The sequence below is a fragment of the Chrysochloris asiatica genome, unplaced genomic scaffold (assembly GCF_000296735.1).
Source record: "Chrysochloris asiatica unplaced genomic scaffold, ChrAsi1.0 scaffold00200, whole genome shotgun sequence".
Lineage (NCBI taxonomy): Eukaryota > Metazoa > Chordata > Mammalia > Afrosoricida > Chrysochloridae > Chrysochloris > Chrysochloris asiatica.
In genome coordinates, this window is record NW_006408718.1 from 2,895,115 (window position 1) to 2,897,315 (window position 2,201).

Here is a 2,201-nt window from a genome sequence, read left to right on the forward strand (position 1 = left end):
AATGTAAAACTGATGATCTGCCCTGGAAACTTTCATCAATCCACAATAAAAACCTTTAAAAAGTGGGGGAGGGGATAAAGATAAATACTGTTGACTGTACGTGGAGGGGATTGTAATCATTGCAATGAAGAAAATATGATTTATGGAATGTAAATCTGATAATCTGTCCTGTAAACTTTAATTCACAATAAAAAGTCCTTAAAAATTAAAAAAAGATGAAACGACATATTGCATTAGGCAAATCTGATGTAAAAACTCTCTATTTAAAGTGTTCAAGAGCAAAGATAACACTTTGAGGACTAAGATGCACCTGATCCAAACCAAGGTATTTTCAATCATCTCATGCATGTGAACATTGAACAGTGAATAAGGATGATCACAGAAGAATATTGGTGAAGAATACTGAAAGTACCATGGACTGCTAGAAGAACAAATACATCTGTCTTAGAAGTACAGCCAGAATGTTCCTTAGAAGCCAGGATGGTGAGATCTCGTTTCTCATTCTTTGGACATGTTGTCAGGAGGAATCTGTCCCTGGAGAAAGGAATCATGGAGGGTCAGTAAAAAGAAGGTGACCTCCAAGGAGATGGATTGACACCATGGGCTCAACCATAACAATAGTTGTGAGGATGGTGCAGAACCGGGCAGTTCTTCATTCTGTTGTACACTGTGTCATTATGAGTTGGAACCAACATGGCGGCACCTAACAACAACAATGTACTTCATTTGATCCATGCAACAGTCCTGTAAGATGGATGGGAGGAAGGAAGGTTTTGTCAAGTGAGCTGGGATGAAAGACTAGATCTTTGATGCTCTGCTACATCTTGCTATACTCTTCACGGATAGTCCCCAAGCCCCTCCTGCCTCTCATTGCCAAGGGCAACTGTCAGGCTGAGCCATATGATGGTTGAGATCAGCTGTCCTAGACCTGACCGGCCTCTCATACCAGCATGCTTTGCTAATGAGCTGCAATCTGGGGTTCATGCATATCAGTTCACACAAGATTCCAGAGTCACAAGGTCCTTGCAACAGAAATTTTGAACAGGGGCACATTCTGACTTTGCACCCATCTAAGGAAGAGAGTCCTGGCGTGGCACTATAAGATCAGTATTGGACTGCTAACCACAAGGTTGACATTTAAACCCACCAGCTACTCTTGGAAACCCTATACAGACAGGTTTGCTATGAGTTGAAAGTGACTCAGTAACACTTAACAACAACAACAAGGAGGAGAGAGTCTGGGGCAAGTGAGCAGTCTGGGACCACGAATTCATGTCGGAATCCCTCTGCTTTTTGAAAGCCCATTGCTTGCTATCTTGCCCTCATGCCTCTCTCTGAAAGCCTTTGTGATAAACATGCGGTTGTCAGTTGTCATTGAGTTGGCTTTGACTGGTGTAACAGAATGGATGCTTTCCAACCTAATGGCCTCATCTTCCAACACTACAAGGAGGCTTCAGAAGGTTAGTGGGGAAATTCCATCACCTTTTCATTCTAGTTCCCCACCAACTTTCTGAAGCTCCCTCGTATATGTGACAACATTCTTCTGTGACCCACAGGGCTTCCATTGGCTACTTTTCAGACACAGATTGCCAGACCTTCCTTCCTAATCTGTCCTAATTTGGAAGTTCTACTGAAATCTGTCCACCAAAAAGGACCCTGCTGGTTACTAGTGGCATAGCTTCCAGTTTTATAGGGGCACACAAGCCACCACAGAATGACAAACTGACAGATGGGCTTTATGAAAGTAAGCTGAGCTCACACTTTAAAATGTGGACAATCTCTTGTCTCTGCAGTCTTCCCACACCTGGTGACGGAGCTGAATACAGGCCTTCACGTGATGATTCTGCTGCTTCTCTTGCTGGCCTTGGCCCTGGCTCTGGTCAGCATGGGGTTTGCCATTCTCAACATGACCCAGGTCCCATACCGAGCAGTCAACGGCCCTGGGGGCATCTGCCTGTGGAATGTTCTTGCAGGTAAGGAAAACACCAGGAAGCGCAATCCATGTCCAAACCATCCCCAAACTGGGCTTTGAGGAGTTGGGTGGAGGATGTGAAGGAATCAAAATATGTCATGTCCGACAATGGCTGTACTCCACGACCTGCACTGAGACATTAAACCGAATAGGAGCTCTGGTAGCGTAGTGGTTACGAATCGGGCTGCGAACCTCAGGGTCAGCAGTTCGAAACTACCAGCTGTTCCGC

The 2,201-nt window shown here is 44.8% G+C and overlaps 1 protein-coding gene across 1 annotated transcript in view; it reads left to right on the top strand.

The window, feature by feature from the left end:
* The window catches only part of CLRN2 (clarin 2), a 22,812-nt gene that overhangs the window by 11,272 nt on the left and 9,339 nt on the right, over positions 1-2,201 (top strand). Inside the window, exon 2 of the mRNA XM_006872486.1 lies at positions 1,794-1,973. Coding sequence (XP_006872548.1) covers positions 1,794-1,973 — 180 coding nt within the window. The remainder of the gene's footprint in view (positions 1-1,793; positions 1,974-2,201) is intronic.